This window comes from Coenobita brevimanus, chromosome 54, assembly GCF_032717465.1.
Source record: "Coenobita brevimanus isolate Jiangsu-jjx chromosome 54, ASM3271746v2, whole genome shotgun sequence".
NCBI lineage: Eukaryota > Metazoa > Arthropoda > Malacostraca > Decapoda > Coenobitidae > Coenobita > Coenobita brevimanus.
Window position 1 is genome coordinate 2,502,069 of NC_137007.1, and position 17,338 is coordinate 2,519,406.

General features: G+C 44.1%; 1 protein-coding gene across 1 annotated transcript; it reads right to left on the reverse strand.

The window, feature by feature from the left end:
* Positions 1–316: 316 nt before the first annotated feature.
* Positions 317–15,482, reverse strand: LOC145400987 (uncharacterized). Its single transcript, XM_080273347.1, has 8 exons — positions 15,366–15,482; positions 13,423–13,528; positions 6,034–6,160; positions 5,099–5,238; positions 3,849–4,080; positions 3,195–3,401; positions 861–1,065; positions 317–403 (listed from the first exon to the last, which is right to left on the reverse strand). The coding sequence occupies exons 1-8, from the start codon at positions 15,480–15,482 to the stop codon at positions 317–319; spliced, it is 1,221 nt and encodes a 406-aa protein (XP_080129473.1).
* Positions 15,483–17,338: the final 1,856 nt, after the last annotated feature.

Sequence of the window (17,338 nt, forward strand, 5' to 3'; positions counted from 1 at the left end):
CATTTGTGAATATATTAACATAACTATTTCTTGTCGTTGGAAGGCCATGGAAAGGAGTGTTATGATATTTCCTCGTCTTCTTGGTAAAACAAATCCTGATAACAACTGGGAACTGATCGTTAATTGTAACTTTGAATCAATGTCTTAAGTTTTACGACCTATCTGATGATCGGATCTGATGCTCTCCCAGCTAAAATCCGACATAGGACAGGGATTTGAATATGTGAGGCCATGGAAACAAATGCCTGCAGGTTGGGTTGGAGTCGGCGGGATAGTAAAAATGGCGAGACGGAGGGAAAAGTGTCGGTTTGGGAGATCATCGCAGCGGGTTGTCGATCTTATCTCTGTTCGCCTCCAGCCACGCCAAAATCCTCTTCTCTGTGGCTCGTCGTTCCTCGTCAGGCTGTTGAAGGAATAACACAATCAGGGTAAGTGGTGAAAAAAACCAGAGGAACTGAGAAACAGTAAATCGCTATACTGTGCTGTTGTGAAAGTGATAGGTAAAAGTGGATGTTTGGTGGGAGGAAGGGTTTGGGCAGTTTCACACATTTTATGCTGATATCGTTTTACGTAGTTTGTCTTATTATGACGTGGTAGTGAATTGTGCATGATGTGATGGAAGGGGTGGTGACAGTGAAGCAGTATGTAGTTAGAAGTGAGACAATGTAAGTTAATGAGTGTAAGAGATGGTGATTAGTATAGAAAATGATGACTGTACAAAGTGTATAAAATGTATAAAGTGGTGTTATGCAGCAGTATTACACAATATGGAGGCAAATTAATCAGTAGGTTATGGCGAGGAGTGAATCAAAATGTTTTGTTTACAAGCGAAGCAACGACCTCCCTACGCCGAGACCGACCTTAGGCACAATGAAGACCCCCGCCTGCCACTCCGCTACCGTGTTCTTCTGCTCCTCCGTCATCGGCGTCTTGGTGATCCTGGGGTGGTAGCCGGTGATGTCCGCGTAATAAGAGTTGACGTGTTGGTATCCGTCAGGCGCCAGCTCACCGTACTCGCCGACCTTGGTATGGTTTTCGTAGCATCGTTCCCAGTGGTAGTTGATCCTGCAGGTTCGAACATTATTTTACTCTCGCTCACTTCACTCACTCGCACATTTCGCCTATACCTGTTTCGTGTTTTCTTGTGGTAGTTTATTCTGCATGAAAGAATTGCTTTGCTATCAATTATTCACTTTGTTCATACTTGTTCCATGGTTTCCATTGTTTTGATCCAGCATACTGGGTCACATTCAGCTACTTTACTCTTTCTCAAACAGTCTCTCTCATTGTCTAGACTTGTTTAATGTTTATTACCTATCATCCGTATTATAACATACTCCCTTATTATTATTATTATTATTACTACTACTACTACTGCTATTATTATTATCATACGTATTAGTATTTTGGTAATCATTAAGGAGATATAGGACCACCTTGAAAATTAACAGAAAAGTTGTACCTGCCTTTGAATTGATAGTGACTATAAAGATGTACAGAAGTGAATTTTCGAGTATAAAGAGGATCCATCAATAAATAAGGAAAATATGATAACATAATTGATAGGTTAGGTTAGGATAAGTTTGGTTAGGATAGCATAAAATATGTTAGGTTAGGATAAATAAAGTTTGGTTAATTTGCGAAATTTTGGTTAGGATAAACAAGCACTGATAGGGCAATTTGGTTAAAAAATGCCGGTCCCAGATGACGTCCGTCTGTCTTTGACTCCGGTAGGGATTGTGAACCAACACCGCTTTTTAATTGATAGCTTTTCACCACTTAAAAAAATAAAAATCGAAACGAAAGTGCACTCGGAAAATACTCAAAGAATCCCATGAAGAGCTAACGTAAAGAAGAAAAGACAAGAAAGAAAACTGCACAATAAGGGGGTCGTGTCTCCTTAAGGATTACCATTATTATTAGAAAAACTCACATCCCTGTAGGAGGTATTCTTGTTTTTGTCGATATTATTATTATTATTATTATTATTATTATTATTATCATCATTATTATTATTATTTCTGTGCTCCCTATATGTCAAGTGCGTTGGTGGAGGGTTGGTGCCCCTCCCTGTAGAACAAATAACTCAGAGTCAAGTGGTCATCCCGTGCGGGATTGTGGCGTCTGGCAATAATAGATAGATAGATAGATTATTATTCTGGGGAAGATCTGCATCGCTGCCATTCACATACCGTTTGAGCTACGGCCTTCATTCTTTGCTATATGCTTCATCAGACCAAATATCCTGATCCGACAATTGGAACCTGGATAGGATCCGGAACAAAAAAGTGACCCTAAAGCTCAAGAACCACTTAAGTTAGAGGGCTGATATTTTTATGGCATATACCTCGGACATGGCCAGAATGCAATCAAGATCATTATTATCTGAGATCGCCATTTTTTTTTTTTTAACTACTCCGAAAGACACACGTCACCTGAATTTACATGAAAGAATAAAGCTGGAGCCACCAAACTTGGTAGGCTTATAAATCTTGATGACCTAAGGTGATATATGCAGAAGACCACTGACCTCGACCTCAGGGTCCCTTTGTAGCTCGGCTTCTAGTAGGCAATGGCTGTGGGAAACGTTTCCTTATGAAAATTGTCCATGGACAATTTTATGGCGTTCTGGTTATTATTATTATTATTATTATTATTATTATTATTATTATTATCATTATTATTATTATTATTATTTTTGCCTCGTTTTCTTTCCCTTCCTCTGTACAGACGATTTCTTCAGCCCTACCTACTTTCATGGGTCGTATTTATAGAACACCCTGACTTGTTTTTTTGATAAATGTTTCCATAACACTTGAAAGCTTTAAGACAGTTCTGTTGTTTGTTTTTGTATTTTTACATTTTGAAGGTTACTCAGATTTGACAGAAAAGTATTTGACAGTTGTGTAAGTTGAAGCATCCTTTTCCTGTTGCCTGTGTTCGTTCCGTCTCGTCACCCTGCTACCTGTGTTTAGCCCGCTGAGCTCTATTATAGAGCTCAGTAGTTTTGTCTCAGCTCACCACCCTGCTGTATGTAAGGTATTTTGTCTCACCCCATCACCCTGCAAGCCTACCTGTGTTTTGCCCCCTCATCACCCTGCTACCCGTGTTTTGCCCCACCTCATCACCCTGCTACCCGTGTTTTGCCCCACCTTATCACCCCCCTACCTGTGTTTTGCCCCGTCTTTCTTTACCTGGTATTGTAGTAAAAGTAGTAAGGGCAGCCCCCGGCAGGCTGCGGCAGTTCCCCAGCCAGCTCCTTGCCCTGCGCGTCATCCTCACCCCCTGCCCCGGTCCCGCCCTGCCCCTGCCCCTCACCCTCGGTCTCTGGGGGTGGCTTGGGGGTGGTGGTGGGAATTCTCACTCTCGTCATCTTGGGGAAAAAGCCCCTCTCGTTGGCGCTGTTAAAAATACAGCACAATAGTAAGGATTATAGTGGTGGTGATAATGACGATAATGATGTTAAAGATGTACCTGCTGAAGGTGTTAAAGATGATGATGATGATGATGATGATACTATTGCTGTTGCTGCAGCTGATGATGATCGTGCTGAAGATGATGATGAATCAGGTGTTGATAATGATAATGGTGCTAACGGTGCTGCTACTGATGGTGTTAAAGATGCTGATGTTGATGCTGATAATGATGGTGATGGTGGTGGTGTTAAAGTTGATGATAATGATAATGGTGATGGTGTTAAAGATGAAGATGATGATGGTGCCGATAATGGTGTTTAAAATGATGTTGAAATGGTGCTGCTGATGGTGGGACTGAAGATGCCGCTGCTGCTGATGATGATGATTCTGGTGTTGATAGCACTATAAACGAATAACCCAAACCCAACTAACACGTAGGTAACAATGCGTCTCCACCCGTCCGGCGCGTCCCAGTAGTACTCCCCCTGCTTCCCTCCGTTGGGCAGACCCGACTCCGTGTGGCCGTGTGTCGGGGTGGTGAAGCCGAAAGTGTACAGAGGCTCGTCGGCGGGTCGGGTAGTGGTCGGGCGTCGGGTGGTGGTGGTGGTCGGGGGAGAGATTTCGTTGATTTGACTGGGGATGCGGAGTTGCCTGCCCAGGGAGTCTCCGGGGCTTGGTCTTGGGGCATCTGTTGGTGGGGAAGAAGTGTGGGGAGAAATTTAACCATGTGGATCAGCATTTGGGTGGTTGGTGGGGTAGTGTGTAGGAAAAAATGATTCTCAGCACCTCTTGATTAGCGATTTACTTTGCATATTACCCCGTACCGTATTCTTTGTTGATTATTTCGATGTAATGTCGACTTGGTGACACCGACGATGATATGAAGGTGTAATGTGCAAAATAAGTCGCTAAGGAAGAGATGTTAATTTTTCAGAGCAATTTATCACAGGACTCTTTAGATAGTGCCTTTGATATTACCTGGCTAAGATCCCTAACCCCTTTCAGCTTAATTGATGGCCAGGTGTAATGATTTTGAAGGATTGATTTGACCAGTAACCATGGAGACTCATTCCAGCCTCATAGCTGAAGACCGTATTCTCAGCGGCATTGGAGATATCATAACACCTCTTCCTTAGTGATTAGTTCTGCATATTACGCCTCGGTATCCTCTTATATGTTACTGATGCAAGCCATTTCGATACTGAGACAGTATAAATAAAATACAGAAGAATATTAAGGTGCAGTATGGAAAGTAAATCGCCAAGGAAGAGATGCTAACATGTAGGTTATACTCTTTATACTCTAACTTGGCTTAAAATTGTCTCCTCTCCATCGTGTGCGTTGAATTAAAAGATCAGCACTAGAATCTGATGCTGGTCCCACATACACACACAAGTGCTATGGGATGGATGCAGAGCCATAGCCTTGTCTTATTCTGCCAGTGAGCTACGTGAAATAGGCAGAGAGAGGGCGAAAATCTGGGTAAAAATCAGGGTAAAAGAAAAAGAAAAATAATGGAATAGTGACTTGCTTTGTCGGATAAAATCGTAGGTTGATAATTTGATCCTTTACACATTGGGTTCTGTTTCTCCAGTGAAGGGTCTGCACACACACACACACACACACACACACACACACACACACACACACACACACACACACACACACACACACTGACTGACCTGCAATGGCGTTATCGACAAAGGTGACGGCCGGAACCTGGAAGGGGTCACGGGGCCTTGGGGTGGTCGTGGTGGTGGGTCGTGTGAAGCTGCTGAAGGGTCGTCGTGTGGTGGTAGTGGTGGTGGTTGTGGTGGTGATTGGCCGGGTGGTGAAAGGACGCCTGGTGGTGGTGGTGGGCCGTGTGGTGATAGGGCGTCTGGTAGTGGGAGTTAGTGGTACCTTGGGTGGTCGTGATCCTGGTGGTAGTAATGGTGAGAGTTGTAGTTACGGTAGTGTAGTTAGGAAAGTCGTATTAAATCAGTGTTTGGGAGTTTATTATCACAGTTACGGGGAGTAGAAAACACACTGGATAGCTTGATGATGCGTTATGTTGAACTTATTACTCTCGTAATACCTAGCCCGTATTCTTGTTGCTGAAGAAGCTCCCTAACATCTTCTCCTAAGCGATTTATTTCCCTTCTCCCTGTCCTCTCCTCCCTCTCCGTACTCCCGATTTCCTACTCCTCCTTTCCTTCTCTCAGCCACCCCCTGCTTCCCTCCTTTTCCCTCCCCTCTTCCTCCCCACTCATGGGGGAGGCGGTGGCTGAATCGGCAAAGAGGCGGCCTGCAGTCCTGATGGACCCAGGTTCGAATCCCGGCTGGGGCAGGGAACAGTTTAAGGATCTGAATTTCATAAAAAGCAGACTTTCCTGATCTACCAGATGACCCGCCGACATGTCATAAAAGTACCCCCGCTAATACCAATACACCAGTCCTGTATGAGAGCCCTAGCATGTATTCAATATGGACGGTGGGTGTTAGCGCCGAAGTGGTGACATGTAGAGAGGTGTATGGTATGTAGGAGGAGTACTGGGCCTTGAGAGCAGGCTGTGAAGTCTATGCCCAGAGTCGGACAAAAAAAAAAAAAAAAAAAAAAAAAAACTCACCAGCTCTGCCACAGCCCCTCTTGTTGGAGCCCAGCACCCGGTAGCCGCCCCGCTCGTCCGCCTCGTATGTCACCACGTGCATGCACCCATCAGGCGTCCGGAACCCATACTCGCCCCTCGTCAGCCCGTCAGCGCCTGCAGGGACACACGGACACTCAAAAAAAAAAAAAAAAAAAAGAGAGAGAAAAAGAAAATGTCGACAGTCAGGGGAATAATTTGACGGGGTTAAGAATTGGACACTTCGGGATAAAAAGGTTGACATTCAGGGATAAAATCGACACTGAGTAAAAAAAAAAAAAAAAAAGACAGGGATAGAAATTCGACACAGGGATAAAAAATTCGACACGGATAAAAATTCAACACTTAAAAAAACTAGTCGACACTAATAAAAAAAATAGACCGATAAAAAAATTCGACACAGGGATAGAAAATATTTGACACGAGAAAAACATTGACACTGATTAAAAAAAAAGACAGGGTAAAAAATTCTATATTCAGGAATTAAAAAAAAATAATCGACTAAACATAAAAGGGCGGGGAAACAGCTCCAAGAGTGAGGAGATCCATGGTAGAAAGAAGGGCGAGGGAGTCAGTGGGGTAGTATGTTTTAGCGGCAATAGATCGAACTGGAAATACATCTGGGGGGAGGGGGAAGATAAGTTTGTGGGGGGGGGGGAAGAAGGGAGGGAAATTTGCGGAGGGGGAGGGGGGGAAGCGTTCATGAGAGAAAAATAACTTAGCCCTGAAAATTAACCTTCTGTTAAATTTGTCTCCACACGCACGCCACATCCTTTACTTCCCTTATATGCAGAAGTAAAGGTGAGGATGAGCGAGGGTGAAGGTGGGCTGGGTAGTATTAGTTTGTGGGGACGGATGTGGTGTTAAGGCAAGGAAGGGGAGGTGGAGTAATGGTGTGGGGGTGAGAGAGAGGGAGTGGTGTAGTGAGAGTGGCGTAGTGGTGTAGGGGTGAGGAAGGGAGTGTTGTGATAAGGAGCGGATAGTTTAGCGACTCATGATAAAGTGAAGCTTCAGGTTGTCTTAGTAGTGTTGTAGTGTTGGGTAGGGAGGTGGTGTAATGGTGTAGGGGTGAGGGAGGGAGTGGTGTAGTAAGGGTGGGTGGCGTAGTGGTGTAGGAGTGAGGAAGGGAGTGTTGTGATGAGGAGAGGATAGTTTAGCGACTCATGATAAAGTGAAGCTTCATGTTGCCTTAGTAGTAGTGTTGTAGTACTGGGTAGGTGGCGGTGGGCGGGGAGTTGAAAATTTAATACCAGGAGAAGCATACCCCAGGGAAGAGTATACTGTACATAAACACACTGAAAATATACCCCAGTTCTTTAACCCCTAACAAGTCTTCCCTGTTTCATTCCAGCAGTTGGCCTAAGATTTGACTGAGATCACAAGCCCCTCCTCCGTCACTGCCCTACATGCAAGTAAGTCGCCATCCATAGTCAGTGGTTGAAAGTAGACAGGAAAATTATTATATGTGAGAATTATGAGCGTAGAGAGGGAAATAAATGGAGAAAAGGTAATGAATGTGGAGAGGGAAATGAATGTAGAAAGGGAAATGAATGTGGAGAGGGAAATGAATGTGGAGAGGGAAATGAATGTAGAAAGGGAAATGAATGTGGAGAGGGAAATGAATGTAGAAAGGGAAATGAATGTGGAGAGGGAAATGAATGTGGAGAGGGAAATGAATGGGGAGAGGGAAATGAATATGAGGGAAATAACTATGGAGAGGGAAATGAATATGAGGGAAATAACTGTGAAGAGGGAAATGAACCTGTAGGCGGAAACGAATGTGGAGAGAGAAATGAATGTGATAAGGGAAATAAATATGAAGAGGGAAGTAATGTGGAGAGGGAAATGAATGTGGTTATGAGCGAGGAATACTGGCAGGGTAAAGTTGTTAATATTTAATGAGTTGCTGCTGCCTCAATCAAGGTGACTGAATGATGCATAATGAAGAAGGTAAATTATAAAGTAACAAATGAAGGAAAGTAAGACCCGGTGTGTGTGTGTGTGTGTGTGTGTGTTTCCGGCTTCTAAATTTAGCGCCTGTGAGTTATGGCGTGAGTGAGGAGACGCGGAAAAAAAGTGACCATGAAATTTCAATTCTAAGATGGCTTTGCTTATGGCCAGGATGTGAATGATGCTGAGGTGTGATGTTATGTAAATGTGTAAGCAGTAAATATGTAAGCTGTAAATGTGTAACCTGTATGTGTGTAAATTGTAAATGTGTAACCTGTATGTGTGTAAATTGTAAATATGTAACCTGTATGTGTGTAAATTGTAAATGTGTAAGCTGCCTTGTTGTGTTTGATGGAAATTTGCTGTGTGTGTGTGTTTTTTTTTTACACAATTTCTGCCCTGCGTACTAAGTTTAATTTTTGTAATATAAGCACTCTTCCGTTTTCTCTTTTCTCTTTCCGTTTTTTCTCTCCCGTTTTCCTTATTTTGTTTTTTTACCAGTTTTCTTCCATATTATCTATTCTTCATTCTTCCTTTTTTATTTCTTTTTCCATTCTCTTTATTCAAATTTCTTCCTTTTCTTTTTCCTTGTTTCTTCCATTCTCCGTTTCATTTCTTCCCTCCCCTCCTTTTATTTTACTCTAACCTAACTTAATCCATCCATACCTGACCTATCGTATTAAACCAACTAACTAACCTAACCAAACACCAAGAAAACAAACCTGACCTAACCTACACATTCCTAGCGAAGAAAAAAATGCAAAAAAAAAAAAAAAAATGCATGCAGAATGGAAATCGCAGTAGAATTGAGTGACCATGAATTTTCTGAATAAATTATGGTTTGGCTGTGAGGGATGGTGGGGTGGGGCGGGCTGTTGTGTTGATGTGTGAATTGACTGTGATGTGGTGTGATTATTATTGCCCTCTTAGCAAGGCGGTAATGTAATCGTCTGCGTTTTGTGTGTGTTTGTGTGTGTGTGTGTGTGTGTGTGTGTGTGTGTGTGTGTGTGTGTGTGTGTGTGTGTTTTACCAAAATGCCACAAAATCAAGTGGGCAAGCTGTATCCAAACTTTGTGGGCAGTATCCCGGGATGTGTGGCTTGAACTGATTAGATTTTGGCGAAACTGCGATTTGTGTGTGTGTGTGTGTGTGTGTGTGTGTGTGTGTGTGTGTGTGTGTGTGATGGTAAATACACATTTGTGGCGAATGCTTTGGCTGCCTTTTATCTCATTTACACACAGACGGCAATAATTTCGCGCCAAAGCTTTATAAAATCGTGATGCTGAAGTTGCCGCCCATTAGCGTCAGGGCTCCAATCCTGGTGTGGGCATCTGACGTCATTCGACTCAGGTGTGCATCCACCCTTTGTGGGTTGGTAGGCAAAATGAGTACCCAGGGTAACACCTACGGGAGGTAACTGGTAATCTGGATGAGGCAGTGGCCTTGTATCGCAGGATAGTGGGTGAAAAAACCGCCACAAGCTCAGAACCCAGTTACGAAGATAAGCACCGCGGCTAAGCCCCTTATGGCATCTGCTGCCATCATGACAACCTTACCTCTACCTTTAGCACTCGTTTAGACTGGAATCTATATACGAGTCATCCATGTGTCTAATTTAGCTCAGGTTGCAGACAGAAATATGCTTCAGGGAAACCACCAGAAGGAGCTTTCAACTGGAGTTTATTTCCTGGATGTTTCCCCCCCCCCTCTCTCTCTCTCTCTCTCTCTCTCTCGCTAAAACATTTTTTTTCCTGTGTATATTATTTCCCCGACCGATTTGGAGTTTCATTCAGTGCGCTGTGAGCAAGGAGTTGGCTTGGAGGATGAAAGAGTGCTGCTGAAACCCGCGCTGGAGCCTACTTACCAGTTAACCTATCAGATTATACTCGAGTTAGAGCAAAGTAGGTTAAGTTCTGTTGGTTTAAATTTGTGTGTGTTTCAGTTGAACGACTGCCATTACATACGAAAAAGAACCTATGCAGGCAGGGAGAAAAACTGAGAAAAACAACGGTGATACGTAACAATAAACTCATATATAAAAAAATGAAAGGCATAAGAAATAATCAAGAATTAAAATGAACATAGCTTGTGTGCATCACATGTTTTAGGAAAAGAGAGAGTAGGTTAGTTACTTATGAGTCTGGGGGAAATAGCAGTCAGATAGATTATTTTCCGGTTAGGAGGGCTGATAGGAGGCGAAACTTGGAATGTAACATCCGTAGACTTTCAGGCAGCAAAATTTCTTAGCTAATTTATAGCCGATCGAAAGTTAGGTTAGGTCACTTTGGGCAGGGTTTGGTCTGATTAGGTAGTTTTTGGTTGGGTTGGGTTCAGTTCGACTAGATATAGACGGATTAGGTTAGATTGCTTTAGAATACGTCGGTTTTGATAGGTTTTGGGTTGGGTTTTATTTGGTTGGGTTAGGCTGGGTTAGGTTCGGTTGGATTAGGTCATTTTAGGCTTAACTGGTTGGGTTAGGTCGGGTATGGTGTGGTTAAGTGAGACTGGGTAGGATTAGGTAGGGTTAGATGTGGTTAGGCTGCTTCAAAATAGGTTATGTTAAGTATGGGGAGGTTACGTGAGATTGTGAGGTTAAATACAATTAGACTGGGTTAGGTGAGGTTAAGCTAGATTAGGTTGGGTTGATTTAAGTTGGATTAGGTCATTCGAGGTTAGGCAGGGTTTAATTCGTATGAGTCTGGGGAAATAGCAGTCAGATAGATTATTTTCTGGTTAGGAGGGCCGATAGGAGGTTAGTGAGGGATGTTAAAGTTATAGGAAGTGAGGAGCGTGTGCAGTAACACAAACTATTGATTTGTGATATGGTGCTTAAAGAACGAGTGATGAAAAAGAGGACTTGTGTACGTAGGAGGTAAATAAGGAAGCTGAAAAACCAAGTAGTAAGGGATGCCTTCTATAGCGAGATAAGGAGAGTGGTGGCTGAACAGGGAGCTCTAGACAGAGGCGTTAATGAACAGTACAGAACCCTCAAGAACAATCTCTTGAGAGTTACTAATGTAATATGCGGTTGGACAAGAGGACCACCAGGACATAGAGTAACTTGGTGGTGGGATGAGGGTGTAGAAGCTGCAGTTAAGGAGAAAAGAAGGCTTTTCCGGGAATGGAAGAAGGGTGGTAGCAGGAGGAATACTTGGCTGCCAAGCGTAGGGCTAGAAGAGAGGTATACAGGGCGAAGTCAGAGTCACAAAGACTATTACTTGATAACCTGAATCTTGGGGAAAGGAAATATATGATATTTAAGGTGGCAAATCATATGAAGAGGGATAATCGGGATATTATAGGTGAGCAGTGTGTGAAGAATGATGAAGGATGGGTAGTGGTGAACAGTGAGGATATTGAAGATGCATGGAGAGAGCATTATAACCGGTTGTTGAATGAGGAGTTTAACTGGGACAGGGAAGGTTTGGAGCCAGCAGATCCAGTGTCTGGCCCTTGGCCTTTGATTGATGCTGCTACTGTGAGTGAGGCAATAGGCAGGATGAAGGTGGGGAAGGCAGCAGGTGTGTCTGGGGTGACTGCCGAAATGTTGAAGGCCTCAGGAGATATAGGGGTGAGTTTAGTCACTGACCTGATAAATATGATTATTTATGAGTGTGTTGTCCCAGATGATTGGCTGAAAAGTGTAATTGTAAGTGAATATAAAGGGAAGGGTGATGCCCTGGAAAGAGGAAATTATAGAGGTATAAAGCTTTTAGATCGAGAGTTTTAGAAGGTATGATTAGAGAAAGAGTGAATATTGATGAGATGCAGTTTGGGTTTATGCCAGGTAGGGGGTCCACTGATGCCATATTCATTGTTTGACAGCTTCAGGAAAAATATATTGGTAGGAGAAGGGATCTGTGTTTTGTTTTTGTTGATTTGAAAAGGCCTTTGACAGAGTCCCTAGAGAGGTGGTGAAGTGGGCAATGAGAAAGCTTGGCATGGATGAGTGGCTGGTTAGGGTGGTTATGGCTATGTATGTGTGTGCACGCACCCAGGTAAGAGTGAATGGAGATTTGAGTGATGAGTTTTCCGTGGACGTTGGTGTGCATCAGAGGTCAGTTTTGAGTCCCATGTTGTTTATCATGGTACCTGAAGCCCTCTCACGTGACTCTAGAAACGGACTCCCGTGGGAGATGTATGCTGATGATTTGGTGTTGATTGCAGAGAACGAAAGAGAGGCGGAGGAAAGGTTTAAGAAGTGGAGAGATGGTATGGGGAAAAAGGGCTTAAGGGTAAATGCAGATAAAACAAGAATGATGATATCTAGGGTTGGTGGCGGTACTGTCAAAGACGAGGGAGAGTGACCATGTGCAGTTTGCTACAAGGGCGTGGGAAGTATATATGTCTTGTGCGGTGTTTGTGACAAATGGGTGCACAAGAGATGTAGTGGTATCAGAGCTGGACTGCGAGATAATTCTGATTTTATGTGTACGGCGTGTCGGGGAGAGCAGGTGGAGATTCAGACGTGAAAGGATTGAACTTGCTGGTGAATCTCTTGAGAGTGTGGAAGAGTTTTGTTATTTGGGAGACATGTTGTGTGCTGGAGGTGGGGCTGGAGCTAGCTCTGTGGCTAGGGTGAGAAGTGGTTGGAAGAAGTTCAGGGAGCTGTTGCCTCTCCTGACATTGAGAGGACTCTCCCTACGTGCTAAGGGGTCTTTGTATGCAGCATGTGTTAGGAGTGTAATGCTGTATGGTAGTGAGACCTGGGCAGTAAAGGAGGAGGATATTCGCCGGCTCAGACGTACAGAAATGACAGTGATTAGGTGGATGTGTAGTGCGTCCCTGCGTGCAAGGTCTGGGGTGGGCTGGGTTTACGATGGAAGAGTTGAGAGGTAGGATGGAACTGGAGTGTATTGGTGTTGTGATGAGGAGAGGTAGATGGTTTGGACATGTGGAGAGGATGGGGGATGATAATTGGGTGAGGAAGGTGAGAAGTGTCAATATTGGGGTTGGGGTTATGAGGGGTAGACCGAGAAAGACATGTGACGAGGTCATTAAGTGTGACCTCAGGGTTAAGGGACTGAACAGGGAGGCTGCAATGGATCGTGCAGCATGGAGAGCCGCTATTATGTGACCAAGGCCGACGCATGCAAGTATGTTGGAGCCTTTAAAAACGAAACGAAACGAAACGATAGCTAAAAACAATAAAGTGAGTGGTGATGCTTCCAAAATTGACCCGGATTGCGTTATCATTATCATCATCATCATCATCATCTTTCTCTTCTTCCTCTTCTTCTAGCAGGGTATTTGAATCGGTTTGGGAGAAACTTTTGGTAGTGAAAAGATTAATGTAGTGTATGTGCAGAGGAGAGAGGTGGCTTAAAAACGTTATAAAACTGATAAGGTTAATCAGGAGAGAGAGCCCACTTCCCCAACCCAGCGGCGTTACCCTAGTGTTTACAGTTTATGGGAGGATTCGGCGTTACCCTTGTTCTCGGTGCGGAAGTGTGAGCCAGCGTTGAAGCCGAAGTCGTAGTCGTCCCTCTGGTTGTTGTTGGGCGACGCCACGCATACGGACACGCCCACGGCACCCTGTGGAGGAGAGGCTGGTTAGGAGAGGTGCGTGCCGGAGACGGGGGGGAGGAAGGGGAGGCAGGGGAAGGGAGAAGCATAATAGAGAGAGGGGAGAGAGAGGCTGGGTAGAGCAGGGGAGGGGATTTTTTTTTTTTTTTTTTAGGTAAAGAAATAACCACGCGCTGGAAGCCTTTAAAAAAAGAAAAATTGAACAAATGAGAGCCAAAAGCAAGATCCATACTGTTTTTTTTTTTTTTTGCTAGGGCATATTACGTTTAAAAGACTGGAGATCATCTTCACAATCATTTTAACATTTTTGCAGAGTAAATCGCACAGGAAGATGTTTTACGAAGTCTCCCGTGCCATCTAGAATACAGCGCTACCTTTCCATTCCGCTTGTTTGTCCTCTCACGTTCCTCTTCCATCGTTATCAGTATATTTCATTTTCCACTAATTATTTATTTCTCTTGCTCAGTCTTGTCAGTTTTACCTTCCATCATTATCAGTACATTTCATTTTCCACTATATTATCAATTTTTCATGCTCATTCCTCTCACATTCCCCTTCCATGTTTATCAGTACTTTCAACTTCTTCGTCAAACTGTAGTAATATTCCTTTTGCCCAGTCCTCTCACATTTTCCTTCCTTCATGATCAGTATTCATCTTCCTCTGACCCCATTATCAATCATTCTTGTTCATTCCTCTCACGTTCTCCTTCCATCTTTATTCATCCCCTTCCTCTAACTCCTTCTTATACTTGTGTGGTCGTGGTATCAGATGGTGCGTCTTGTATACCTTCCCTCCCTAGCAAAAATATCCTCCATTTTTAAATCCCAAAATGAAGAGGCGCATTCTCGTCAGCTTAACATCACTCCCTGATCAATTTTTTTTCCTCGTATGGGACGTTAATGCTCACTAGTATGTTATTTTTGTAATCTATTTCGATGTGTAAAGGGTATAAATTACGGGCGAGAGAATATCAAGGCGTAATTCGGGAGAAATCGCTTAGGAAATGGTGCTAGACACGTCACAAGCTGTCAGGAGTTCGAACCTAAACCCACCCATTACGACAGCCATACCGCCCCACCCACAGCCTAGTCTAGCGCCAACGTAAGAGGGGTTGGAGTCTCAGCCAACTATTGATGAAATCGTGAAAATGAGAGAGAGAGAGAGAGAGAGAGAGAGAGAGAGAGAGAGAGAGAGAGAGAGAGAGAGAGATTTGAATTCTTTGGGAGGAGGATTACGGTGAAGAGAGTACTGCGGCTGACGTGAGGGCTGTGTTGATCCGCGATGATGGCGGGGGAGTGGTGTGTGGTGCGTATAGACGAGCTGTTTGGTCATGCTTTCTCTCCCTCGCCCTGTTGTGCCTCCCGTTCATCTTGTTATTTATGGATTCTTCCTGGTCGTTCTTCCATTATTTTTTTTCTCTTGTTTAACCCAAGGAAGACCCAGGGAGTTAACAAAGCTAGTGTATGTCGCGCCGAACTCTTTCGCTGAATCATGAGAAGTAACACCGAGGTCTGGGCAACGCGGTGGACGGGGTGGCGTAGGCTTCACCAAGGGCTGAAAAACACAGGACACTCGTCTACCAACGTGGGGTATGTTGGGGGCAGCCTAGGCTGGGTTCACACAACATTGAAGGGTTACATCGCGTGACGTAGTGCTGGCTCAGTACTCTGCTTTCCTGCCAAACTTGTCAACCCACCCTGCAATATCTTTCAATGCTATGTACGTTTTCTTGACTCTGCCTGGCTAATCGCAGTGTCCTACTACAGAATCCCTAAAGTCTTACCAGGACAGATATACTGAGCCTACCTTCCAGAGGCTGTAATAACGCTTCCGTGTGGCACTCACCCTGGGATAACCCATACGAAGCCCCAGTATCTCTGATTGGGTACAAAAGAAAAGACAGGCCCCTGATCCCACGGAAGGGTACATCAGCCTCTTCTCTGGGCGTCGCTGTAAGAGCATCCTGACTTCTCTTTCCACTGTGGGGCAAACGATGCAGCCCTGCCTCTACGGTAATTAGGGTACGGTGACTGGAGTGCTGATACAGTACTGATCAGCTTCTAAAGTACTGTGTGTGTTTACACGTGAGAGTCCTGTCACCCGAGTGGCTTTCTCGTGGATCCGCTTCCTGTTTCAGCCGCGACAGGGGCCCTTCGCTCAGCATCATGCCTGCCACATGAGCCTCACCATCCATACTTACACCGCTGCCTTAACTTCAACACCGCAACACTCATTCACATGGCCCAGGGATGGAACAGCCCTAATTAGTTCTAGTACAACCTTTGAATAATTAAACAATCGCTCTGTATTTCTGGTTGTTATGCTTGGGTTAACTCAGATGCTTCATTATACTTTCTTTCCTTTCTCCTTAATTCTTGACTTTGTTGGTTTGTGGTTGAATTTTGTGTTATTTTTGTTGTTGTTGTTGTGGCCCCAGACGCATTTGAACGTGAAATCATAAACAATGTCCTCCCCGTACCCTTTCCTACCAGAGTTGTGACCTGGCCTCATTTGCCACAGGGTAGGTAGGCTACTGACGCAACGCATCATCCTTCGAAACATGGGTTAAAATATCCATAGGATTCTGACACACACACACACACACACACACACACACACACACACACACACACACACACACACACACACACACACACACGCACGTACGCACGCACGCACGCGCGCGAGCATACAGAAGCCCAAAATTATAAGTCTGGATTCACTAGTAACTTCTGACCATTGTTGATGAAGAGTTATAGCAATCAGGAAAAGGCAGCTAGTACTTCAAACAGTTTATATATATATATATATATATATATATATATATATATATATATATATATATATATATATATATATATATATATATATATATATATATATTATAGAGAGAGAAAAAAAAAAACAAGGAGGAGGAGGAATAAGGAAGACTTAGAAGAAGAAGAAAAGGAAGAAGTGGCCTAGCTAATATGCACTGTAAATGTCAGAACTGGGAAGCACTGGATATTCCTCATGGGGGATACAGCCAGAAGATGAAAAGATCCAGAAGTGTAAGAAACATCATCAAGAAATATTTGGCGAGTAATACAAAAACTATGAACGTCTGGATCTCTCTCACTCACGTCTTGCAAGATTTAGTGAACGTCTGGTAGGTGAATGATATCTTGGCGGCCATCTTAAGAAAACTGCACAGTACCTGGTGATATTTACATTGGTCTGCGGATTTTCTTGAGGCGCCTGTGACAGTTCAAGGTTTGTGAGGGGGAGAGAGTCTGATAATAATCGGTTTAGTGTCACCAAACGGGAAATACAGGAGTTATACCGGTAGTTTTTTTTTTTTTTTTTCGAGAGAGAGGGGGGGGGAGCAAGCCGTGTAGCGGAAAGCACTGAACGTCTCAATTTCTGTGTGTGTAAAATATATTCAATTAAGCCAACGCGAAGCTGGCCGGGTGATGCTGGGGTCAGGGGGGAGAGGAGAGGTTATGTGAGGGGCAGAGAGGGGAAGGAGAGGGGAGGAAGGAGATAACTGTGAAGAAGAAGGAGGAGGAGGAGGAGGAAGAAAAAGAAGATCAGGAGGAGGAGGAGGAGGAGGAGGAGAATCATAGGAAGAGGAAAGGGCGATGATGAAGGAAGGGGGGGAGCGGGATGGGGTACAGGGAGAGGTGGGGTACAGGGAGAGGGATATGAGTTTAGGGAAGAGGAAAGGTGAGAGGGAGGGAAAGAGGGAGGGGGGGGAGGAAGAGGAGGAGGAGGAGGAGGGAAAGGTTGAATACGAGTAATTAGTTTGGTAAGAAGGCAGTATCTCTCTCTCTCTCTCT

Coding starts and splice junctions, on each gene's coding strand:
- LOC145400987 (XM_080273347.1), bottom strand. CDS start 15,482: ATGCTCTTACAGCGACGCCCAGAGAAGAGGCTGATGTACCCTTCCGTG. Junction 4,081..5,098: donor TGTCGATAACGCCATTGCAG/GTCAGTCAGTGT, acceptor CAAGCCCCGGAG/ACTCCCTGGGCAGGCAACTC. Junction 3,402..3,848: donor AGACGCATTGTTACCTACGT/GTTAGTTGGGTT, acceptor TATTTTTAACAG/CGCCAACGAGAGGGGCTTTT.